Consider the following 25,135-nt stretch of genomic DNA (forward strand, 5'->3'; position numbering starts at 1 on the left):
CACAGCCAAGTCCTTCTATGGAACAGGTGAGTTCCTTTATGGCATAGATGAATTTCAGGACAATCCTAAGTTTCTCCATGTCTATTAATTTTAAAATATGTAACAACAAATAAGTATGAATTTGAGAGAGTGAGCAAGGGGGATACATAGAAAGGATTGGAGGGAGGAAAGGAAGGGGGAAATCTTGTAATTTAAGAAATAAAAGCAAGTGTATGAAGTGACACATAACTTTTTTCTGTGTGAATACTTGCATGGTGTTTGTCACTAAGTGACTAGGTGGATATTTTCTAGGCAGACTTAATTTTTTAATAGCATGATAGAAATCCTATTAACAGAAGCTACTATGAAGGGCACTGGGAGGAAATGAATGAACTGTCTGAGACACTTGTGTTTGCAGTGTTAAGGATGGCAATGTTGGCACGGAGACACTTGGGAAATATTACATTGTATTAAAACAGTAGGCTCTGAAACAAGCAGACTGAGGAAAAAATTGCTCACTTTTGTGCGTTGATCCCATCAATTGCTTGAATCATCCTTTCATTCAGTTCCTCTTCGAATCTCTTCTTCTGCGACTTGGTTCTATACGCAAAAGAAAACATGAGTGAGAACATTAGCACGGAGACACATATTAGGCCGGTTCTCATGACAACGAAGCATATACCACACTATTGACTGAGTAAACTGACCACGATGCTTACTAAGGTAAACACATTGACTTACGATTCTGTGAAACTCACTGGGCTTCCGAATCACCAGAGAGTGCATGGCGCTTGTTACGAAAGGACCGTCTTCCCTAAGTGATGTGCTAACTCTTGACATGCAGGCCCGGTAACCTGCATTTTATGATTAAATCACACTGGTTGCAGAAATAACCTTAGAGAAATTTGATTGTGTTAGTCATTCCTACATTTGATGTATTTCTCGGCCAGTCTCCAGGAATTTGCAAAGCTACAGCCTTTGTTTAGACATTCCAAGGTTTCATTTAATATGTAATATATTTAGTATAATTGTTTGCTTAAATTTAAGTGTTCTGTGGTTGGCAAAAGTCATACTCGCAAAGAGCCTGCTTCTGTTTATAGACTTACAGATTACCACACATGGTCTTAGGGAAGGCGATTTTTAAGTCATAACAAGACAGGTCCTAAGTGAACTATGCCAATTAAAAGTGCCCCCTCCTGGAATGGTGGCTAATTCACACGAGAATGGCATAAAGGAAAAGGTGAAGGTGGCATTTATTTGAACAGTTAAATATCTACTGGAAAGATTAAAGGCTCAGGTTGGCCCTTGCGAGCCAGGCTAAATGAGGCCATGCCTGTCTTCAGACACACAAATCCAGGTGACTCAATACTAAATGGGGTAGATCTAATCTGGAATAACACTGGCACTTTCCTGAGTCCTATTTGCCATTACATACAGATAAGAACACGAACAAACATGATGTGTCACACATCATTTATCTGTAATTAAATCTCAGAGACAAAGTGATGTGTGTACTCCCAGGCTCTGTATTTCGACTTGTGTCTCTCTCTGTCATTCTCTAAAAGGTCAAGTGCAGAATTCATCCTAAAACAAAGATGACATGAAATGATCCAACTGTACATATCAAGCCAAATCAATGATGAGGTTTAAGTTCACCAAATGCAAATTCACTTGAAGAAGGAGCATTGGTTTTGGTGTCAGGGCCCATACGGATGGCTCCACTCCATTTTGTCTAAAGGTCAGAGAGTTCAAAACCGTCCTTAGTAAGTCATAAGACCTAAAGGTCTAAGGCATGGCTACAGTAGGATTTTTGATCTTAGCTTTGGGTGTCTTATCTAAATAACAACAGACTTGGTCTGGTGGTTATACTCTTGACCCTTAAGGCCAGACAACGAGAAATTAAATATAAGGTGTGGTTACTGAATCCTTGGAGAATTGAGGAAGAAAAATGTTTGTTCTGTATACATGAGACCATGTTCCCCTTGTTCCCCTGTTCAGCTAAGGTATTTAAAAATGGTGAAAAATAAACTGGGGGCGTTCAGCGTTCAGTATTGACTGAATTGCCCTCCTGATTTTATTCTGTGTCTCTGTCTTTTCCTTTAACGTCTTTAGCTAGCCTTTTCTTTTCTTTTTTTCTTTTTTTCTTTTTTTTTGGTTTTTACGAGACAGGGTTTCTCTGTATTGTTTCGGAGGCTATCGGTCCAGCCCGGCCTCGAACTCACAGAGATCCACCTGCCTCTGCCTCCCGAGTGCTGGGATTAAAGGCGTGTGCCACCACCGCCCCGCAGCTAGCCTTTTCTTTATCCACACTCTCCTGCTCAGGTATGAGCTGTGGGTGAGTCAGATGGCTCTGACTGTAGCCCTGAAAAGACAGCTTCTCACATTTTGGTTCCATTTTGCTGGGTTTGGTACTGGGATCTCTCAGTGTCTTGTGCAGGATCATCCTGCGCTCCACCACCAAGTCTCACCTCCATCCCCTTGGTACACATTTTTTTTTTAAAGTAGAGACCTTTAGCAATCATCTGGTGTTGACATGCACCCTCTTTTATGGTCTCCCAGTAATGTACTTAGACCCTCATTTAAATTTTCCAGTTCTAGGGTGAGGTTGGATTTTCTGGACTTCACTTCAGTGGTTTTCTTTTTCACAGTCTTGTCAAGTCTAAGGAAATTCACAGTTAACTTGGGGCCCATAAGTAAATGTACACATTTTCTTGGAGGTTGAGCTAAGGTATTAGCTCTGTTATTCTGCTCAGTGTTAATGCAACAATGCCCATGCAGGGCTCACCATTTTAAATGCAACGTGAAGAGGTCACAAAGTCCATGTCATGATGAGTGATTTGATTTGACTGTCTGCAAAATGATTCTGATGTAGACACAGATTTCTCATTTGCATGACCTCCACGATGGAGAGGACAAGACATCTATATACCTGTTGTTCCACTTACCAGGACATCTTGATTGACTTTTTCCCTTTGATTCAGCACTGCTGATTTCCCTGTCCCTTTACTGGTCCCTAAATCTGAGCTCAGCTTTCCCACTGCTCTGTGTTCCAATCCCTCTTTCCAATGTGCCAGCACCCATCCAGATATTTTCCTTCTGAGATCTGTCCAACCCACATCCCGGGCAAGTCCACTTAAAGAGGCACAGAAGATGTCATGAGAAGTCAGTGCCCTGGTCAGGCAAAAACCTCAGAGAAGTTTGTTAGGGTCAAGGTTACAGAGTTCAGAAGTGGGAGGAAGCCTGTTGAGCCTGACCCAAAATCTATATTCTCTCCCCATGCTTAGGGGCCAGCAAAGATCAATAAGAGTAGACAGAAATGGAACAAGTATACATGGGGCTCTTTCTAACCTGCCAAAGATTTGGTGGCACAGTGGCTGGACACTGTATATAAAACTGAGTCCTGGCTTCCTATGTGGTAGACACAAGACTCCTGGTATCTTTCCACTTCTCCTGTGTCTCCGGCTCCTTCCCTTCATAATAGTTACACAAAAGTATCTACCCCATGGGAACACAGTTGGGATGAAATTAGATTTTCTCTGGTTTTGGAGATAAAATGGAAGCATGTTTTCACTAGATTCCTAGCTGAGCTCATCTTAGAAGTCACCTCCCTGCTCTGTCCTGGGTTCCTGTGAAGCATTTCCCACTGTATCTTGTCCATTGAAGCAGAGCTGCAAGGTGATGAATACGGATAGCAGAAGTTCCCGAGGGGAGCTGTTTACACATGTTTGAGCATCCTACCAGCCTCAGGTAGGCGATGCCTCTCATGGTATCCTAGAGATATAGAGATACTGTATAATCTCTTTAAGATTACTTTAAGTTCACTTTAATATGGGATAGAACATGGAAAAAACAACATTTTTTAAAAAAGAAAAATCCCAAGAGCCTTATCATCTTCAAAAATAATGAGGAAACTATTCCATTTCAATGCTAAAATTTCAAATTTGTAAAAATACAAATTAGAGTTAATTACAATAATCATATAGAAGGGTTCTGGGAAAGCAAACGGGCTCGTCAGGCGTGTTTACTTTTCACTTGGATATGATGCATATTTTACAAGGATATATGTTGGATATTTTATTTTTCTTCCATTTCTGTAAAACCCATAGGTAGTCTCTTTGTAGGGAAAGAAAAGTTGCCTTAACTTTTGTGCTAATACCTTAATTTTTCCAATATCACAATAAAATGGGAGACAGAGGGGTGTGGGTTAAAACCTTAGTGGGATACAAAGAGTTGGCTCCATGGTGAAGAACACTTAGTACCATTGCAGAGGATCCAGGTTCAGTTCCCAGCACCCATGTGATAGTTTCCAACCATCTGAACTACCAGTCCTAGGGATGCAGTCACCCTCTTTTGGCCTCTGTGGACACTACACACATGTGGTGCACATAAACACATGCACACAAACACTCATACACATAAAATCCAACCCAAAGACAGTGATATGATTTGATTGTGGGTAGTGGCAGGACATGTGGGGAAGTTCTGGAAAATATTTTCCCATTTCAGTAGGGTGGGCAGATTGGGTCACCATTGGGATTCAAAACAAGCATTGATTCTAAGCAGCAATTGAATAATGTAAAACAATTCAGGTTCTTAAAAAGCTCTATCTCTAATAGGAGAGTGATTAAAGACAACATTCAACAGTGCAAAGAGTTGAGCAGGTGGTGTTTTTCTTTTCTCTCTCTCAACCCTAATAACAAGACGCTAATATTCTTATTTTTAGAAGCTGGGAGTAATTTGATAGACTCTTCACAGTAGCTGCTCTTCTGGAAGGCACCTCTGAAATGGCTCTAATTGATGATAATTGCTCTCAGAAATAAATAAAAAGCAACATGCCTTTAAAAATTAAGTAGTCAATGACAAGCCATACCTTAAGGTGCGATTTTGAAAATTATGTTGACCCATTGGCACATCCTGCAATTAAAAAAAATAAAAAGAGAAACTCAATTAGTGTCAAAAACATCTTTCAGGAAGAATGTGGCAATGATTTAGAGAATGTACATATTTTTTCTTTTAACATGGTGAATATAGTTTAAATAACAAAGTGACAATCCATCTGAGAAAAAAGGACTTATCATAATCAGTTAAAATGCTGCTATAACCCACAAACCCTGGACATTGGGATGCTGGGGGCGACAACATGATCTTGTTTTTTTTTTTTTTTTTTTTTTTTAATAGTGGCCTCCAGAACCCTCAACAGAGTTGTCAGGAACTAGCAGCCATCTGGAAATAACATACAAATATTAGATGGCCTTTAAAACATAAGAGGAACTTCAAACACTTTTTGGCCATCCAAGGCTTGATCACTGAACCAGGTGGTAAGAAATGGCACTAGGTGTTAAATGTGTGGACTCGAGACAATGGATAGAAAGAAGGAAGTTCATATGACCAGTGGGAGTTCCAGAAAGAGTGACGGGGATATACAGGTTGGGGATGACAGTTAGCTATCTCACTTACTAACAGCACGAGTTAAAAAAAAAGACAACAAAAAACTGGTCTTCCAAGTGAGTTCCAGGACAGCCAAGACTATTACACAGAGAGACCCTATCTCAAAAAACAAAACAACAAACAAACAAACAAACAAAACCACAGGGACACTTGTGTACACTTGTAGTGGAATTAAAGTATAAGACAGAACAGGAAAAGCAAAGAAACATCCACTTCATGAGTTTTGTGACTGGAATATTGATTTTAATTGGCATCTGGCGCTAAAGTTCTGAGATGCCTTTATCTATGTGCCCCAAGTGCTGCAAGAGCCATGATGCTTCAGGTCTGCTCTCTCTCCTGATGGCTTCACCCTGCTCCTCAGTCCCAATGCCAACTACAACCCTGGGTCTCATGCTGGCACCTTCAGCTTCAACCTCCCCAATAAGTTTCAGGTTTGCACAATACCCATGTTCTTCCCTGTTGGATTTAGATATGTAGAAGACATGTCAATTTGATGGTGGTTATTAGAAAGGTCTTGGCTTTTCCATTTGAAGTAACCTGATTTCCCTTGCATTGTCACCTCAGTTAATCATCATTTTCCAGCTGTGGACCTGCTGGAGGTGAGGATCCATTTCACCGTCAAGTCTCATTTACTCCACTTTGCGAGTAGACTGTGAGTGTGCTTCTCACAGTGTCTGCTGTTGCAGTCTCAGCAGGAGAGGGCATGGCTCTCTCTGCAAAGCTCTGAAGTCCTGCTCATTCCTCCTAGTTTAAGATACCCCAAACTTCCCACTATATACAAAAGGTTAATTTGAACTCTTAACCCTATCACCCCATCCCAGCCAACTTCCACTTGCCAGTTGCTGATGACTTCCCACCTTTTGCCACACCTCCCCTTTGCCCCCAGGAGACATCACATTTACTCCCTCTGCAGGACTTGACTTTGTTCCTGCCATCATTTCCGTTTGTTTTGCTCTTCCCCTGAGATTTCCACACTTGTCCAGCTAGGGCCTACACCATTCCCTCCCTGATGCACTTGAATTTACCTTCCTCATGGGGTTTATTGTACTTGGAATAACCTTACTCTGATGGGGAAGTTCTCTTGTATATATGTTTCTCTTATTGGTTGATGAATAAAACACTGATTAGCCAGTAGCCAGGTAGGAAATAAAGGTGGGGCTATGAGAGGAAGGAAGAAGGAGAGAAAGCAAAGCCTTAAGGGAGATGCCATATAGAGACGGGGAAGATAGGATGCACCACACGCTCTCTAGTAAGATAAGGCCATGTAGAAATACATAGATTAGTAGTTATGGGTTAATAATTAAGACAGAGCTAGTCAGTAAGAAGCCCTAGCCATCAGCCAACAGTTTATAAGTTAATATATGTCACTGTGTGCTTATTTGGGGCAAATCAGCTGCGGGACCAGGCTGGAAAGAAACTCCAGCTAAGATTATTTATTTATCTTACTCTACTGAGCTTCCCCTCTTCCCATTAGAAGGTAAACTCTAGGGACCTGGCCCAAAACTGTGCTCTGTTGATTGATCAGTCACAATGTTCTACTGGTTTACATTGATTTTTAGTGAAGTATGTAACAACAATTATGAAAAAAGAGTCTATGAATTTGGAAGAGAGCAAGGAGGGATAAACAGGAGGGTTTAGAGGCCAGAAAAGGAGAACAAAATGTGATTACTCTAAAAAAAGGAAATAATTTAAAAACTGTAGAGAAGTTGTAAAAATGGATACAATTAATCCAGAGCCCCCACACGCTGGGCTTAAGGATTTGCTACCAGACTCTGAGGCATGGGGAAGAGGAAAGATGGAAACCTGACTTTTACCCAACAGCCTGCTATGCTCTTTCTTCAGCCAGTGAGAATCATAAAGCATTACAGTCTATCTTAACTGCATCCTGACTCAGTCACTGCCATTACACATGAAACTGGACTCAGTTTAGAGACTGAAATATACTGTTGGGATTATGTTAGTCATCTAACTGTGCTTACTCTTCCTGCTCCCTCTAGATACAGTTTCCATATTCTTTTCTGCATTTTGCTGCATGAGTCCCCATTGTTAGAACCTTTGGTGTTTCTGGCTGGAACCAGAACAGGACCCACATTGATGGGGCAGTGATGGAGAGCCTGAACATTTGGGATTTGAAAAGTCTTCATAATGCCCGTGAGCAGGACATCTGCCTTCATGCCTACTTCCATTAAAATGTTCGCGGTATTCTACTTTGTAAGACAAAAAAGAAGTTGGATAAATAGTTTTGTCACGGTTGGTTGGGTAAATAATGGTATGTTGCGCTATGGAGTTCCTCTGTATTAGATCCCATGGCCCCCTGGACTCAGGTCAACCATCATTGCAGAGGAGCATTCTGGCTGGAAATGCCCTGTCTTTTGGTGGGGGAGGAGCTCCCAGCCCTCCCACTATGCCCTGGCTCTGAGGCAGGCATACCGTGGTGCTAATCTTCCCATTCTCTGTGGTCATGCTATCCCTGTGGTGCAGATGCGCAAAGGGCTTGGCTGCTCCCCAGGACTCCAAGTACCGGGTCATGCGGACAGATGCCCTCATCTTGGCTCCATCTAGGGTATGGCGAGGTCTGAAGAGGTGCTGGGGACTCCGTCGCTCTCCCTTGGGAGGAGAAACAGCATCACAACTGGTACACTCCAACCTCCGTCCTCCCTCCTCTGGTCCTGATCCAGCCTCATTTGGCCAGGCCAATTGCTTTTTCTCTAGATAGTAAAACTTAACTGCAATAGAAACTTAGTAAAAAGTGCTAGGTATATTAACAAGTAATAATGCACACAGTAAACCAACACTTCGGCAGAATTTGGGATATGTTTTAGTTGGTTTTGATGGTTTTGTAAATAGGTATGGCTGTATAGGTCATACTGGTGACCTCCATACCCATGTTTTGGTGCTCTTGGCCTGAATACATGTTCTTGCTCACCTCTTCCTGTCACTTAACCAATGCTTGCCATCATGATACTCATCATACATTTACCTCTTGGTATTTAGTGACATTAATTAGAAGTGTGTCCCTAAAAATGAAACCTGGACTACAGGGAAGCTATCGTACACAAATGTCCATGGATTCAATCTTGATTTTATGAACTCGGTTGACCTGACTCAGGAACCCATACTCCTGCTTTCTGTACCATTTACCAGCTGGGCTACTTGGGGACAGTTACACAGCCATCCAGAGCTTCAGGGTCTTATGGCGGATAATAATTCCTATTTGGCAGGAATTTGAGGGAAATGAACAGTGTTGCAAACCCTGTTCCTGAGTCCCATGATCTCATCCAACAGGCAGTGTGAACACAAGAAGGGACAGTACCTTCCTGTGTGCTTATTTCCCAGGGGAGGGGCTCTTTTGGGACATAAGGGAAGGAGGTCCATATGTATTCACATTGTCACACAAATGGATTGTGGGATTTACTCGTGAGTCATGACAATTTTTCCTCTCTTTTTCATGCAGTTATTTTATTTCACACCACAAGATTTTTATGTTTTGATTGCTTCAATTAAAAAATCTGTTTCTTCTCAACTCCCAGGTTTTAAGGCCATGCACACTGAGAGCCTTTCACAGGTAGCATTAAGCAACAAAACAAGAGTCACACGACAGACCTCTACGATAATCCCAACCAGCATCCTTCATCCATCCCCTCAGCATGCAGGCAGTCAATACATTTCAACTGTTTTCTGAACAAATACCTGAATTTATCTACAAAATGTCTTCTATAACCAAGCCACTGGTTGCATTTAAAGTGATTTTAAGGGTGAAGATTTAGCTAAAAGCATTACCCATAACAATACTTTCACTACCTGTTTCCCAATAACAGAAATAATGAGCTAATTATCTGCACTGTACAGAGGTACTGACCTTGGGGTTGATTACGAAGTAGGTTTTCACCAAGTGCTGTTTTAAATATGGGTCTCTTATTTCACCGTCTCCTTCCTCCACTTTGTAAGCCCCGTTCAAGTGCTCCAAGGTGACTGAAGAAATGTGAACACGTCTGAAATGGAATTTTAAACACGTAAAGGGATAAATGTAAAGAAAAGTGTCCTATTTGTGATTTGAGGAATAATTTCTCTCTCACATGAAGGAAAACTTGTGTGTCCCCAGAGATAATGACTTCAATGGAAGTTTGTATTGTACTGGCCATGTCTTCGAAGAATGGCATCCAGAGGTCACGAGACACTAAGACTTGCAGATTCTTTGTGCTCACAGAAACCTGCATGGTAAGTGTGGTGAACCTCATCAGAAAATATTGGGTTATACCGAATCTTCATGTGAGAATATCTGTCAAAATCTTCACCCAGGGTGTGCTAGCGGAAGTGCTTGAGTGTGTGGAGAGCATGGCTTTCTTTCTCTGTGCTTGCTCTTGTGTTTCTGAGAGTCAGATGACTGACATCTAACCACAGGTGGATTTTCTCGACGCTATGACACTTGGTCTATTGCTTGTAGATGTACCACTTCTAGAGTGATGCCAGGCCTGTACTGAATCATTCAGTGACAATTCAGATCGGTATGTGTAAATTTGCAAACAAATAAGGGTTTAGAATTTACTATGTGATATCCATAATGCATGAATACAGACTAAAAGGCTTGTAGAATTGGTGCCTGAGCGTGTGTGTGTGTGTGTGTGTGTGTGTGTGTGTGTGTGTGTGTGTGTGTTTAGGGAATAAACCTATAGTTCTTTACATTCTAAGTGAGTACTCTAGCAAGGTCAAGTGATTTTTTGTAAGAGGCCACTGGACACAGGTATCATGTTACCAAAACAGGCAAAAACAGCCATCCAGTATTACTTTGTTGACCTGGCAAGTCTAATTGAGCTACCAGCTGGAAGAGAGAAATTCAAGGTTTGTTCTTACCCAGGGACTCCTCCAGCTTCCATGTGGTTGGCCAAAGTGACGTCGTGAGACCACACATCATACTGCCATTTCTGGAGACCAATCACACCACATAGGACATTCCCAGAATGCACTCCTACACGCATGTTGATATCAACCCCTGTAGCATCCCTCACTTTCCTAAAGAGAGGAGAAGTGATCATAGTTCAGTAGTGCCCTTTATTTCCTTTAGTGCATGGCCAATCTTCCTGCATTTTATTATTCAGAACTTCTCTGACTGTGAGCAATGGCACCATGGACCCTCCTATGGCACAGGACCATTTGTTGTTTTGGAACAAAAGGAAGGCCCTTATCTCCCAACCACTCAAGAAGTAGACCCAAAGTTTCAGGGTCTTCTTGGAATTGTTGATGTTGACAAAGCATTTGGGCTACTGTTTTCATACCTCCAATTAACATGTATCAAGAACTGATTCATTGTGTGTGACTTCTTGCTATGTGTTCAAACCCAAATGTCTGGATATCACTGTCTTGCAGTAGCTGACCCAATCTCAAATGTCATTTGTGATTCTAGTGCTTTCTAAGGTGTATGTCCCTCATAACAATATTCTGCTAGCAAAGGAGCAATACAACTTATTTGGGTGCTTAATAACTTCAGCACACATACAGATCTTTAAAAAATAACCATAAGTTTAAATATTATCAGTTGAACACATTATTCAATTAAAAAGGAAAACGATTTTAAAGGCTTTAATAATACAGTATGAAAAGGAAGGTGATTAAAAATTGTCTCTAATATTTCGTTATTGTTGATAACCATTAACAGAGGCTAATGAAGAACTTCACTGAAGTGGAGACAGAAATGTTGGGCAATGCTTACTTACTTCTATCATTCATCACTTAAGGTATTATTAGAAAAGAAGTGTCAGGAAGATGATCCTAGCACTTGGGGAGAATTCCTCAAGGGGAAATGAGGAAGGAAACACAGATTGACAGCAGCACATTGCAAAAAACAGACAACTGGCATCTTACACCACAGTAAAGCAAACCAATAGTGTCTTACGATGGCCTGGGGTGTAGCTTAATATGGTACCGGAACATGCCAAAAATGACACAAAATGGGCTACTGGTGTAAAAAATAAGTGGCTTCTTCCAAAGGGTATCCCTTCACTAGACTTCCTGTTTCATATCATGCTTCAAAATGGGAGTACAAATGCTGTCCCTTCATGCAAGAGAAAGAGAACAAAGAATTTTCAGAATGGATCAAAGACGCCCATTACTGGGGGTGTAAGAAAGCAAACTACTTTTATCACCTCATCCATCATACCCAAGACCAACAGGTAACATATAACAGAACGTGGAGCCAGTGAATGGAGTTTGTTTGAATCAATTCTTAAATAAATTATTAACTCAATTTCTCTGAAATCAGTGGTTAACAATGACCCTACATGCTGGTGCCAGTCTTTCTCTGGACTAAGGGACTTTCATGTTGATAAATTTATTTCCTCATATTTATCCTTAAATGTACAGTTAGTGCCAATACACAGAAAATAGAAATAGCTTCAGGTGAGAAATACAACTCAAAATTGTTCCACAGGAAAAGGGTATTTCTGAGTGATAAACTTACTTTATGGCTTCACACATATCCAATCCCATTTTCACACAGTTCTTCGCATGGTTGGGGAGAGATATAGGGAGTCCGGAAACACAGTAATAGCAGTCTCCTAAAATTTTAATTCTCATGCATTCATTCTCCTGGAAGAAGAAATCAGAAGACCTCATTTGCATGGAGCTCTTGCAGTGATTCATATTTTGTTCAACAGTGTCCATTGCCAGCTCTGCTGACTCAGCTCCCATGGACAGGGCAGTGAGGAGAGGGAATAAGGACATGGGCTTCCTTCCCTGCCCAGTGAGGACAAGCCAACCCTTCCCTCAAGCCTGTTTCCAAAGCAGTAAGAATTATGGAAAGGCGAAGACACAGAGCATACAGAGAATGCTCTGGAATAGTTTTCCCCTAAATTCAGAGGGGACTTGTTCTCTGTAAGACAAATGCACATGCTATGCAGATTGGAATCATTGAGACCAGCATGGGACCGTTAGACTTAATGTGACTTAGAATCGTATACCATTCTCTACTATGCTTGGGGTTTTCTCATTTTTTTAACCTGCAGCAGACTTCTATCTGCAGATACATGTTGTCTGATAAATGTCTTCAGATGCCAATAAGCTCCCATGTAACATGGCCAAACCATATAGAATCCAACTGTGATATTAGGATAAAATTTTCTAATACAAAGTTTGACCAACTTAGGGCTGGAGAGATAAGAGCAAGTACTGCTCTTGCAGAGGGCCCAGGTTCAGTTCCCAGCATTTGCATCTGGTCCCTGGCAATCCCTGTAACTCCAGCTTCAGGAGATCTGATGACCTCTTACCAACCCAGAGACACACAAGCATATATAATTTTTTAAAAATCCAAAAAAGACTAAAAACAAAGTTTGACCAACTCATTTTGCTTGCTTACATTGCATTTACGTTAAACAGTATAATTGGCATTACAATATTTAGATAATCTCATTCATATGTATCAAGCTTATATTCCTTTTTAACCTTTTAAGCAGCTCTTTAGCGAAACCGACACTATCCTAAAAACAATTTATTTCCTCTGAGAATAACATGGGTCTATGAATGAATGGCTATGACAACTTTGTAAGCATGTGTGCAGTTTATTGGACGTTTCCGCATGTGTCTTTTCCTGACTAACAGCTCACAAGCTAGGACATACTTTTATGCTTATTTATAGCACCATTGATGATGTATTTAGTAATACTAGTGTAGTATCATAAACAAGAAAAATGCAAATTACTCACTAGTCAGGCTCCTTGCATGCTTCTTAAATGGATATTTTACTTCTACAGAATGTGGAGGGTCACAAGAGTTGGCTATGACCTTGAGTTGCTTGGCTTAAGTGATGTGCTTTACCCAGAATTCACTCAGTGGGTTGGGCTGCCTGTTTCCTTATAATAACAGAAACGCTCCATTTCCGTTAATTAACTGTGTCATGAGCTTTTATCCAGAATGTTCTCTTGGAGCATATCAGCTAGACTGGACTCAGATGAAGCCCAGACAATCTGAGAGGAAGCCAAACATGTCCATCTACTGTGGGTGGGAAAATGTGTCATTCTAGATTCTTTTGTAGACATACCCCCTATTGCTCATTATATGCCAATATAATCATTACACATATAATTCGTTGCAATGAAATCACACCGGAAGAGATTAGGTCCTATTTCAAGATGACTGATTCCCATGAGAAGGAGAAATTTGGGTCCTAAGAGGGACACACAGATCATCATGTGGACATGAGTTATGGATGCTACTTCCACCCATGACAGGGGTTCTTTTACCTAATGCCACCAGGTAACAAACACAAATTGGACAATTCAAGTATTAAGTTCATCCTTTTACTACTTAGAAGAAAAAAAATGGAATCTTGAAATTTGCAGGCAAATGGATGGCACTAGAAGAAACCATCCTGAGTGAGGTAACCCAGTCACAAAAAGACAAACATGGTATGTACTCACTCATGGATTTTAGACATTAAGCAGGGGAGTGCTAGCCTACAATCCCACTGCCGGAGTCTGGGAATCAGGGAGGACCCCAAGAGAGATATGAATGGTACCCCAGAGAAGGGTAATGGGACAGGATCTCTTGAGTGGATTGGGAGCATGGGGGGGGGAAGGGTGAGAGCTGGGGAAAAGTGAGGGGAAGAAGTGAGGGGAGAGGAGGATATGGGGGAGCAGGAAAGTTGAGTCGGGGGAAGAATAGAGGAGAACAGGATGAGAGATATCATAAAAGAGGGAGCCACTATAGGTTTGAGGAGAGATCTGGCACTAGTGAGATTTCCAGAGATCTACAAGGATGACATCAACTGGCAATCTAAGCAATAGTGGAGAGGCTACCTTAAATGCCCTTCCTAGATAATGAGATTGATGACTACCTTGTGTGCCATCCTAGAACCTTCATTCAGTGACTGATGGAAGCAGAGGCAGACACCAACAGCTAAACACTGAATTGAACTCCTTGAAACCAGTTGCAGAGAAGGAAGAGTGATAAGCAAAGGGGTCAAGACCAGACTGGAGAAACCCACAGAAACAGCTGACCTGAACAAGGGGGGGAGCTCCTCATGGACCCCAGACTGATGGCTGAGAGGCCAGGATGGGACTGATCCAGACTCCCTGAATGTGGGTGTCAGTGAGGAGGCCTTGGATAGTATATCATTATTTAGTCCTGGCATCTGAATGGACTTTGGGAGCCCATTCCACAAGGAGGGATGCTCTCTCAGCCTGGACACATGGGGGACAGCCTAGGCCCTGCCCTGGATTATATGACAGACTTTGGAAATCCCCCATGAAGGGCCTCACCCTCGAGGCCTGGATAGCAGAATGGGAATTGGGTGGGGGGGGGTCGGGGGAGTTGGTGGGAGCAGGGGAGGAAGGGAGGGAGAGGGAGCTGCGATTGACATGTGAAGCAAGCTTGTTTCTAATTTAAATTTAAAAAATGCAAAAAATTTCATCTTTTCTTTTTTCTCTAAAGTTAACTTACAAAACTTATCACTTTCCTTTAAAAAGGAGGGAGGCAGAGCTATTATCTCCCTGAAATTTTAACCTCCTTTCCCAGTGGGAGATGATACACAAAATAAGATAGCACAGTTGGGAAGATAGGCCCACAAAGAACCCTTCTCTCATCTGTAGACTAAGTTTTTTTTCCTAAGACATTGGCAGTTGTTTAAAAATGGACTAACCCTCCATAGCGAATGGGCTCTCCTTTGATGATTCCCCATGGCTGGACTCAGCCTCTCTGAGGAGTGGATAGGGGTGGGATTGGGAGATGGTGGGGGGAACCGTAGGATAAGAAGGAGAGGGAACTGGGATTGGTATATAAAATAAGATTGTTTTAAAAACAATAAATAAATAAAATAAAAATGGACTAACCAATGCAGAGCAACTCTTCTAATATACAAACAACTAATATTAAGAGGTATAATGAAGGGCGCTGGGGAACCATTAAGAGACAAAATTAGGCTGAAAAGAAGCACATAATGAAAAGCAAAGAGATGGCAAAAAAGAAATGTTTTCCACCAGCAGTTCTAGAAGTTTCTATAAGTAAAGTCTAGTGTGGTCTTAGATATCTTGAGATCAAGTTTTTGTGAGTTTTCCCAAAGAGGAGCATACACGGGATGGTCCTGAACTGACATGCCTGTTTAAATGGCACAAAAGCTTCATGATAGAAATGAGACAAAAGTAATGAAAGGGCTTGTACAAAAGACACACAGCACACCTTAGGCGTTTTTCCTGAATCTTACTTAACTGTATGAAGACAGGGCAATTAAACCTTCACAGGGGCACTCCCAAACAGCACAAGGTGGACAGTGTTGCCAAGAGCTATATGTAAGCAGATTGCTAAAAACAGATGAAAACATGCAGAACTTACGTGCTAGGGCACTCCTAGAAAATAAAACCAACAAGTTTTGCAAACGTTCTTTTTTTTTTGGCCCTGATAATTTATTGGTATTGAAGGAAATCTGCACAATTATCAGGTGATGACTAAGCCATCCCAAGTAGAAATTTTATTCTAGCAAACCAACAAAAATGCATCAATAATAAAGAACAACAAAAATTCTGGTAGGAAAGATCTCACATCCAGAATTTAACATTATGTGATGTAAGATGATCACTAAACATGTGAGACAAAGAAAAAAATAATTTAAGGCTCATATATAGTAAAGAAAAAAGACAATGAAAGGTGTTCCAGAAGAGCCACATTTCTACTTGTTAAACAAAAAAGAATTAGACCACTATTTTCAAAATATTCACAACGAAATAAAGAAAAGCAATCTGTATAAATACAATGTTAACCCATAAAGAATGAAATCAAATTCTATAATTAAAGGTTAACAACAACAGAAGTAAAACGATACACCCATAGGTTTAACAGCAAGCATTCTCAAAGGAATGAAACCACACTGACAGGGATGTTTTCAGCGAAAGGGATGCTGTGACACCTACCTTTGCAATTTGGTCAAACTTCCCGAAGAGTTCATTCAGCATGTGGACCAGTTCCCCAGGGGAGCAGTCACTTGCAAGACGGGTGAACCCAACGATGTCAGCGTATAAGATGCTGTGGAAACAGGGTCGGGTAAGAGAACTGAAAAGTCTATATTACATGGTAAAGGTGACTCATGACAATTTCCTATTAGAATAGTGTAAATATTTTGTACTTAGCATTTTCGTGAGAAACAAGCTACTTCCTGGACAGGAAATGTATAAACCTCTAATGAAATCACCACTTAAATATTTTTCTAGGGCTGCATTTAAAACTTATTTGTTTTTTATTTTCTCTCATGCATCATATGGCAATCTCAGTTTCCCTGAGGAATTAGCGGGAAGAGACAAGCTGCTTCATCATGCTGGCCCAGCTCCAGGTCTTTCTTCTCCCCCTCTCCTTCTGGAGCACCTCTGCCTATCCGCTCAGGCAACCCAGATGGCCAGTAGGATGCAGGCCTTTGCGGCTCTCGCTGTACAAACTCCTACTACAGTGGAAACAGCAGATGATACAGCCCAACCACTTCTAAAGAAAAAACAAACAAACAAGCACAGCCATACATTTCTCTCCTAAAAGGGAATAACAATCAACTGCTCCTGCATCATTTACTACAGGCTTAGACTTCACTTGGGGCGACACGTTAAACAAATCAAGACACTAGTGAGTATTCAAACGCATCTCACGGTAAATGCCGTAAAGGGAAATCGACTAGGAGAGAAGGGCGCCCAGGGAGCTCTTTGGATAGGACAGCTCCCTTTGCGCATGTGCAGATGAGTGGAGGGGACTGTGAGTCCCCGCAAGGACAGCCAGTGAGATGTGCCAGTGTGTACAGCAACCCTTTCCCACACAGCAGCACAGTTCAGATTCCTATGAGGGCTTTGTAAGGAAGCTGGCATTCCTGCCTTAGTCTGAACAGTCACACGGTGAGGACGCCATGGCTTGAGATGTGCCATGAAATGGAAACAGTCACGAGGAAGGCTATTACACAAACAAACACACACCCAAAAGCAGAATGTAGAGATTGGCAGGCATGTGGCGCCTCGGATGCATTGTGCATTGTTGGTGAGAGTGTGTGTGTGTGGGGGGGGCAGGGCAGCACAGCCACTATGGAATACATTACCATAGCTCCTGAAAAATTTAACCCTGAACACAACGGGATTTAGAACTGAGATCTGAGACTCAAGCAGATATTTGTATGCAAACGTCCAAATTTGCTCTATTCCCAAGACAGGGGGTAGAAACAACCCAAAAATTCATCTCTATGAATGTATGGGGAGAGGACCTATGAGGTATACACACATTGGAATATTAGTCTGTCTCATAAAGAAATGAAATTCCACGATATGCTAGACTTGAAGGCACAAAACGTCAGATGCGGCATGATTCCGTTATGTGTTACTTTAGACTAAGCAGCCCTTGCAGGCAGAAGGCAGAATGGTGGGTGCTGGGTTGGGGTGGGGGGCTAAGTGGGATGTTGTTGTTTAATGGGGATAGGAACCCCATGTACAATGAACAAAAGGTTATAGAAATGATCATGACAGTTGGAAAGCATTGTGAATACAACTTCCTCCCACAGAACTGTTCCTTTAGAAGTGGCTACACTGTAAAACATTGGGCCAGTTTTATCACATTAAGAACAAAACTATGTGGTGCCAATCATCTTTGTGGTGGTCAGGTCAGGACAGGATTCTGTAGCATAGTACAGGCTGTGGCTTTATCCAGGGGAGAGATGTGTTCCTCTGTCGGGGACAGGTGACCTCTGCAGGTGTCTGGAGAGTCTGTTTTGTTCACACATCCCTCAAACCACTCCCACTTCCCTCCACTATCCCTTTAGAGGCAGAGAAGGCAGGGGCTGAGCCATTTTCCAAGAGGAAGGAAGGACGGACTTTGCTCACTCACAGAAGGAGCACTTGATACAATAAACTCTGGAAACGGAACATGGGAGGGAGAGTGATGCCAGTTCCTTCTCGGCCCTAATATCCTCAGCTTCCTGATGATTAGGATCTGAACTGGGAAAAGCAGCTCCATGGCAGGAGCTATCACGAGATGGCTCAGAGCTCGGTTTTCAATAGGGCAATGAGATGAGTAAGCAGAGGTTGTGATGAAATGTGTGAATTCATGCAACAGGAATCTCTAGGCTCTACAGCAGCAGTTTTCAACCTTATGGGACAAGACCCCTTTTGGGGAGGTGTCAGATGATCATTTCCCAGGGGTCACCTAAGACCATCCTAAAACACAGATATTTACATTATGATTCCTAACAGTAGTAAAATTACAATTATGAGGTAGCAAAGAAAATGATCTTATCACAACAACATGGGGGACTGTATTAAAGGGTTGCAACATGAGGAAGGTTGAAAACCACTGCTCTAAGGGTTCACATGGGAATGGGGTGGGGTGAGGAGGATGACCAGAGAATCATCATTACAAAGAATATCACCCTGGTGGTGCACCTTGGAAGCAGGCAGATCACTGGAGCCTGAGCAAGGTCTGTGATGCGGAGCGATGGAGAGACTTGGTCAGACACAGAAGGAAATGAAGCACACATAGCAGCTCATTAGATTTCGGCAGGTAGTGTCCAGGAAAAGAAACTGAAGCTGGAGAGCATTTCTGGGTGAACTGTGTTTAGCAACCTAGGCTCAGACTGATCATGAGCTTGTACAGGAAGAAGACCACTTTGTCTTTGTGAGTTTTGTTACCTTAAGTCACCCGTAGGTGAATGAGCACAGGCTGGGTCCCATGTCTTACAAAGATAGTAAAGCCCTGGGAGAGTGGGAAGAGCATAAAGGAGCCCCAGCAGTGACAGCATGACTCATTTACAGGAGAGGATAAACTCACAGGAGAGAAGAAAACGTCTGTATCAAGATGAAGACAGACATGTTCTCTGAGCGGGACAGCAGGGTCAGTGGGGCCCGCAAACCCTCATGGCCAATGCAACAAGGAAGCAGGATTACACAGATCTGGAGATGGAATGAGTCAGTGGGAGAAGCCTGGGTGAATCAAGTCTGTAGCTCGGTGGGGGTTCATACCAGAGGTACTAACCAATCACCGCGAAGAAAAACTCTCTAGGTACTGAGCTATGAAGGAAAGGTGTAGTTTCAAACTGGATTATACATAAGATTAAGCAAAAATACATTTGTTTTCATTTTGCTTTCATTTGGTTTTAAATGCTGTGTGTCTGTGACTGTTCTAGCACTACTGGGAAAGATCCAAAGAAAGGCGATCAAGGGTCACAATGCCACCAGCAGCTGCTGTCTTCAGATTGAGAAATTATTATTTTCATCAGCGCTGTAAAATGCTAGCAGTAGAGGATAAACGCCATGTCTAATAGACACCAAAGCACAACGAGGATGCAACAGTTGATCTTTATGGCCTTTCCTGCATACCCAGCAATGCATTCCTTGTGCTGGCAGAATTGAGTTGCCATGCTGAGAGGATGTTCAGGCATCTGATGGCGAGGACCAGAGGAGCTGGGGCCTCCAGTTAATACCCATGTGAACCTTCCAAGGAGGACAGGGGCCACAGAGAAAGCAGGTCCTTGGGCCGCTGTATCTAACACCTGGCCTGTAGTTTCCCAAGCCCCTAACATCTGGATGAGTATCTCTCAAACTTGTAGCTCACGGGATGTTGTGAGATGCTAATGTCTGTGCTAGGCCACAAAATCCGCAGTGATCTGCTACATAGAAACTGACAGTTAATACAGGAAGTATAAGGGCCATGTTGTTCATCAAGATGTCCAGTGACTGCTTACACACTCGATTTTCTTTGCAGGCTTTGATCACCCAAATAAATGACCTGAAATTAGCTCCTGCAATGGGAGGGGGGTTGCAGCAGTTTGTGTGGTGGAAGACTGGAAAGAGGTATCATTTGAGTAGCACAGCCCCTAGACACCAGAAATGCTATCTTCTTGCTTCCTTAGCTTTAGAGATGAGATGCTTACATAGCCAAAGGCAAACAGGGCTTTTAAATAATTTTATTGCTCAATGGGCTATAACTTTCTTTAAATGGGCTTGGTTTTTCCCATAACACATCCAATGTTTCTCATCACAATTCCCATCCTGTCACCAATGTTTCTCCTTTAGTTCTTGTTTGGTGCAATGAGTTTCTTATTGATCACCTATTTATAAGTATACTTGGATCCTTTATGTCACTGCCTCTATGCACCTTTTTGTAAGATCTGATGCCAAATGAGTTATATATCTAAGTTCCAGTGAAGTGAGTATTTCATCTCAGAGTTTCAAAAGTTTGATTTAAAACAGCTGGCCCAGGAGACAGTAGCCTATGATTAGGGTCCAGATTTGGGGAACAGACTGGGTTCCAGTTTTAGCAGACGTTCAATAGTCTGTAGTTGAGAGTAGAGATTTGGGGAGAGGCTATGGTCTACTTCTAGCAGATGTCCAATTAGATGTATCTGTGATTCCAGATATACTGAAGTATGAATTAAGAATCTTCCTTGAGAACTAAAGAATGCCACCAAAGCAAAACAGATGCATCCAGGTATGTGTGCAGAGGATTATGGGGATTGTCATTATGAACAGAAAGTATGGCATCAACACAGTCAATAGATGAGAGAGCAAATTCCCTAAAGAGGTACCTGGGATGGATAGGACATGAAAGGAACACCAGCTATGTGGTGGCTTGTGGATGGGGACAAAGGAATGAGTCTTCCTTCTGGCCTGAAGTGAGGGGCCTTATGGTTCCCCTTCTACATTCAGGGGCAATAGATGTTTCATATCTATTACCTTCTTCCTTCTTGGCTAGAATCCCACAGTGTTAGCTCGATTGCTTCTGAACATGGTCATTCTAGGAATGACTTTCTGGGGGATATGCTTATGACAGTGTCTGTCCTGACAAAGCAGTTACTGTCATGAGAAATACTGAGATCTACATCAAGCCTCTGAGACCATGGTCACTAGTTGGTCAGACACTGAAACCCAATATCCCAGTCTCCCTGGAATGCTGGCTTCACTGAGGCTCCATTGCTAGGAAGCACATCTGGAAGGATTGACCACCGTGTCTAAAACACTTATGGACAATCATACTGATTATACTGTGATCTGACTGTGGGAAGACCCCATCATCCATATTTTTTTCTCTGTTCCTACCAGCCACAGACAACAACTACATATCAACCCAATGAATGAAGTAGATCGAATTATATCATTTAAGTGTGAAGGTTCCGAACGGCATCAGAAGGGTAAGAGGAGTAGCCCCACCCTACTGTCAAAGGAGGTGTAATTACTGTCTGGTGTCACGCTCCAGGGAGGATGCTCCCAAGCAGACACTGACTCCCAGTGCCACGGAGGGCCTGCACAGTGCACCGTACCTCACATTGGTGTGCCGTTTGACGTACAGGTTGTGAAAGTTGTTAGTGTTTTCCATCTGTCCTGCTTTGGGGCCCTGCAGCCTCTGGATGATCTCAGCCTTCATCTCCATGGCTATGTGAGCCGGTAGCAAGGAAAGCAGAAGCCGCTCCTGCAAGGAAGGGAAGAGAGGGAAACACATTTCAAACAGTGATGGGAGAGGCCACCTGGAGAGGAGGGCAATGCTGCCCTGAAGACAAAAATTTCGTTCCTAAGGTTGGGCCATGTTATTACATTCTTATTTATTGAATTCTAAATAAGAGTTCTCCGCATGGATAATAAAAGAAGGTATGGTTATTTCCCCAAGGATATTACTCATCTATTTTGATTCTAAAACAGAAAAGCAGGAATATTATTAAAAATCTGAAAGACCAACAGACAATGTGAGATAAAACCATTCATTTACCCTCTTGTTCGTGCATGTGATAAGGCACAAGCATTATTGCACTTGGGAAAGGTAGCTAATATCCCTAAAAAAGGAAGTCAAACGTTTTCCAATATTTTATTTCCTCCACGATAAACACTGTCTCCTCCAGTGACTATAAACGATCATGAAAGCAGAGGTGGCAGTAAGAGTTTCTGCTGAGCACTGTCCAGAGTCTAGAGGAAGCTACCGAGCACAGACACCGTAGCGCATGAGCTTCCTGTGTGTTTCCGGTTTCTGCTCTCAGGGAATGCAGTACAGATGAACACTAGCATGCTAGCCACCCAGCACTGACTTCTGTATAAACCTGTTTCAGTCAGAGTGGCATTTTCCCGCCCTCTGCAAGGAAGATAATTGTTTCTGGGGAAAAGAACCACAGAAGGGTAATCGTAGAAAGTTTAAAGTCGACACGGAATAATTTAAACATTAATTTACCGCATTTAAAAACAATCAGTAGACTTCCCTGTGTTTGGGTCAGCCCCTAGCTGTGGCTCTTAACAACTGATGTTTCTTGGCACCTTGCAGGCTCCAGGGTGGGCCCTCAGCTCTTGGTGAACAGGACCCTCCTGGTGATCACAGTGTTGGATCTTAGTAAAAATGGATTTTCAATAAAAGCTTGAGTTTAAAAACACATGCATTTCCTTTGCATTTGCCTTTTTCCATTTTAAAGGCCAAACACTAATTGCTCAAGACTGCCTGCCCCTTCTACTTCCTGGGTAGTCACTGCAGCTTGTTCCTTTCCTCATCCTGTCCTTGGGTCTCAGATAAGAAGCTCCTGTGTCCACCTGTGTCAGTTTCCACATATCATTTAAAGGACCCAGGACGGCTCATTCTGTCACTTATTGTCAATGTCTCCCCAGTCCCGTATCCTGCTTCCTGGGACCACCTTCAGACTGAACTCAGGCCCAGTTGACACCTTCTCTCCATAGTCTGTAATGAAGTGTGCTCTACCCCAACCTAGTCCCTCCTGGGGACACAGATTCCATGAGCAAAAACACAGAACCAAATATAGTGATTTTTCTCACCCACTCCCAGCCTTATTTAACAACCAAGTATAAATTACAGTCTCTATTTTGAATCCAAAATGTAGACGAATGACCAACTTTTTTAAACAGTGGACTTAAAAACAAGGAAGATAAAATTCATATGTCATGTAAAACAAGTATGTCTCTTTTGTTATATTAAAGAATCGTTGTGAATTTAGGTGCAGGCTCGGAAAGCCAGACTCAGGCCCAAGTGTTCCCCATACCAGGCATCACTTAGCTATACTGTCTTACCACTTATGCTGGGTACGTTCACTCCTTATGGATGGCTTTGAAAAATCAAAATCGGATTGCACTAAGTTCAACGATTCCTTCTTTCTCTTAGGGATCTTCATATTATCTCATAGAGCTCAGAGAACTCTGGCACCTTCCCAAGACGATCCAGAGACAACGTAGCTTCATTTGGGAGTTCCAGTCAAGCTATCTCTTGTTGTGGTAGCTAATACAATGACAATACACTTTCCCTAAGACTTGTTCTTTTAAAGAGTGCTCTATACAGGAGCTCTAGAGTTCATTCAGTATATTCCAATTTCTGGCAATCAAACTATGGCATCCTGAGCACCAGTGTTTCTGGCAATCAAACTATGGCATCCTGAGTCCCAATGTTTTTAACGTAACAATAAAAATAAGTTTTGGTTATATTTTATATTACTTTTGTGATGGAGGGTCCATGAGAAAATCCTTTTATTTCCTCCCATGAGACAGGGATTATCTGTGTAGCCCTGAGTGTCCTGGAACTCACTCTTATAGAACAGGCTGGCCTCAAATTCACAGAGATCCACCTGCCTCTGCCTCCTAAGTGCTGGGATTAAAGGTGTGCACCAACACCACACAGCAAGAAAATCCAATTTAAACAGATGTATGTTTAAAATGTAAGCTTATTTATGGTTATGTGTGAGCCTCCTCTCTTTGGTGAATTGGGCAAACAATAAACATTTAAAGCTAATTCATTGTTCTGACAAAGAATAAAATATTTTCATAAGAATTTTAAAATTTTCATCTGCTACATGAGAATTTCATGTGTTTTTACCACTTATTTTTATCATATCTATTTCACTGTGCCCCCTCCAACTCCTCCAAGACCTTCCCATGTTCTCCTCCAAAATTTATATCCCCTTCATTTTCTTTTTCCTTTTATAGTCCCCCAAGTTCAATCAGTGCTGCCTGTATGTACACATATGTACAGCCATCTACTGGAGCATGGATAACCTGAGAGGCCACCTCTCTCTCTCTCTCTCTCTCTCTCTCTCTCTCTCTCTCTCTCTCTCTCTCTCTCTCTCTCTCTCTCTCTCTCTCTCCCTCCCTCCCTCGCTCCCCCCACTCCTGAAACAGCCATCAACTGCTAATAGTAGTTCTCAGATGGGGTGAGACCTCATGACCCTCTTCATCCATGCTGGACTGTTGGATTTTTAAACTTTTCTAGTTCAGAATTCTTCTATCTAATAATATAAATGCAACAGAATCCTATCAGGGCACCAAGCCAGTATAATGAGCAGGAGGGATGTGAAGTACTAATTTTCCTCTTGCCAACTGAAAGGGGCTATCAGAAACCTGGATTCCTGAGCAGCGCAGAGCCACAGGTGGCTCCATCCTGTACACGCAAAGGGAGGTCTTGCCTCATCTAACCCTGCTGTGTAAAACCGGAAAGGGCTCGGGTCCCACCCAGACTTTGGCCTTTAGAGGACACTCTCTTGGCGTTTGAAGACCAGTACCTCCCTCCAGCTCACACTAACTCGCATTGCATCTTGCGGCCAGAGTCATGTCTGCTCATCGGAGAGAATGGCTGTCTTCTGCCAACTCGCATCACCAGCATATCCCAGGCGTTGTGTTCTAGTCACAGTGTAATTGCTGGTATTTCCACTGTCTCACAAAGCTTGTTTCTCAGGGCCCCTTGCAAGCATTGCTTCAGACTAGATAATTAAAATACACCACACCTAATACACAGTTTG

The 25,135-nt window shown here is 42.3% G+C and overlaps 1 protein-coding gene across 4 annotated transcripts in view; it reads right to left on the reverse strand.

Moving 5' to 3' along the window:
* Positions 1 to 25,135, reverse strand: part of Adcy2 (adenylate cyclase 2) — a 361,240-nt gene that overhangs the window by 87,238 nt on the left and 248,867 nt on the right. For all 4 annotated transcript variants that reach the window (XM_021235581.2, XM_040757723.1, XM_040757724.1 and 1 more), the window contains 8 exons: positions 21,683 to 21,831; positions 16,320 to 16,431; positions 11,882 to 12,009; positions 10,279 to 10,437; positions 9,287 to 9,419; positions 7,858 to 8,034; positions 4,850 to 4,893; positions 499 to 579 (listed from right to left, as the gene is read on the reverse strand). In XM_021235581.2, coding sequence (XP_021091240.2) covers positions 499 to 579; positions 4,850 to 4,893; positions 7,858 to 8,034; positions 9,287 to 9,419; positions 10,279 to 10,437; positions 11,882 to 12,009; positions 16,320 to 16,431; positions 21,683 to 21,831 — 983 coding nt within the window. The remainder of the gene's footprint in view (positions 1 to 498; positions 580 to 4,849; positions 4,894 to 7,857; positions 8,035 to 9,286; positions 9,420 to 10,278; positions 10,438 to 11,881; positions 12,010 to 16,319; positions 16,432 to 21,682; positions 21,832 to 25,135) is intronic.

The sequence above is a fragment of the Mesocricetus auratus genome, unplaced genomic scaffold (assembly GCF_017639785.1).
Source record: "Mesocricetus auratus isolate SY011 unplaced genomic scaffold, BCM_Maur_2.0 Super-Scaffold_100015, whole genome shotgun sequence".
Lineage (NCBI taxonomy): Eukaryota > Metazoa > Chordata > Mammalia > Rodentia > Cricetidae > Mesocricetus > Mesocricetus auratus.